The sequence below is a fragment of the Emiliania huxleyi genome, assembly GCF_000372725.1.
Source record: "Emiliania huxleyi CCMP1516 unplaced genomic scaffold EMIHUscaffold_6627, whole genome shotgun sequence".
In the NCBI taxonomy this organism is placed as follows: domain Eukaryota; phylum Haptophyta; order Isochrysidales; family Noelaerhabdaceae; genus Emiliania; species Emiliania huxleyi.
In genome coordinates this window covers 1-996 of record NW_005197032.1, presented here as the reverse complement: position 1 = coordinate 996, position 996 = coordinate 1, and the positions used below count along the sequence as shown (strand labels likewise).

At 67.6% G+C, this 996-nt stretch overlaps 1 protein-coding gene across 1 annotated transcript; it reads left to right on the top strand.

Moving 5' to 3' along the window:
• Positions 1 to 446: 446 nt before the first annotated feature.
• Positions 447 to 983, top strand: Lhcf30_2 (light harvesting protein; the record flags this gene model as incomplete). Its single annotated transcript, XM_005762746.1, has 2 exons — positions 447 to 590; positions 721 to 983. Coding segments are annotated over exons 1-2 (396 nt in total), but the record flags the coding sequence as incomplete, so codon positions are not given.
• Positions 984 to 996: the final 13 nt, after the last annotated feature.

Sequence of the window (996 nt, the reverse complement as noted above, 5' to 3'; positions counted from 1 at the left end):
CCTCGTCCTGCGACGCCGCCACCTGCCGGTCCCTTGTTCTCGCGGCTTCTTTCGCCTGTCGGCGCAACTCCGTCCTCCTCGCGGCGTATCCTGGCCCCTCGAGTCTATCGAGCTCCCCTCGCGCAAGGACCACATTTCTGACTCCCACACCGATCATTTGCCTACAGGTCATGTTGTTGCTCAGGTCCACTCTCTCTTCGAACACTCGTGCCTCTACGGATGATGCCGGCGCTGGGGTCCCCTTCGGATGCATCGTGACATCTGACAACTGGATTTCCACTGGTTCGTCCTCCTCGTAGTCATCAGGGAGGGTGAGTCTCGGCAAGCTGGCAGCTCGTTTTCTTGAAAACGATAATCCAGGTGAGCATGCACAATCTCGGATGCAGTAGCGCCCTCCGTCGCCCCGCCGGCTGACGTTCGCCGCCGCCACCGCCCCTCGGCCCCAGGCAAAAGTGGAATGATGACCACCGTCGCTCTCGCGCTCCTCGAGTCGGCCCAGGCCTTCACGGCGCCCGCGATGCGCGCGCCGGCCCGCTCCACGGCGGTCACCATGTTCGAGGAGGGCGACATCGGCGTGCTGCCGCCGCTCGGTGCGCTGCGCCCGCCTGCTTCCAGCGCGCTGCTTCGCCGGGAGTGCCCCTCCCTTCCCCGGGAGGCCGCCCGCTCAGACGGGGAGGCCACAGGCGCGCGGCCGACGCCTCCCGGCTCATGGGCGCTCAGGCGTGTACGACCCGCTCGGCCTGATCGAGACGCGTGACATGCGCCGGTACGAGATCATGGAGATCAAGCACGGCCGCGCCGCCATGCTCGGCTTCCTCCACGTCATCCACCTCGAGGCTGGCGTCCGCTTCCCGGGCTACCTGTCCGGCTCTGCGGGGCTCAAGTTCACAGACATGCCCAAGGGCTGCTTCGCCTCGCTGGAGGCGGTGCCGGCGCTCGGCTGGCTCCAGATCCTGGCGGTCGCCCTCGCGTGCGAGACCGGCTACGCCGGCCGCG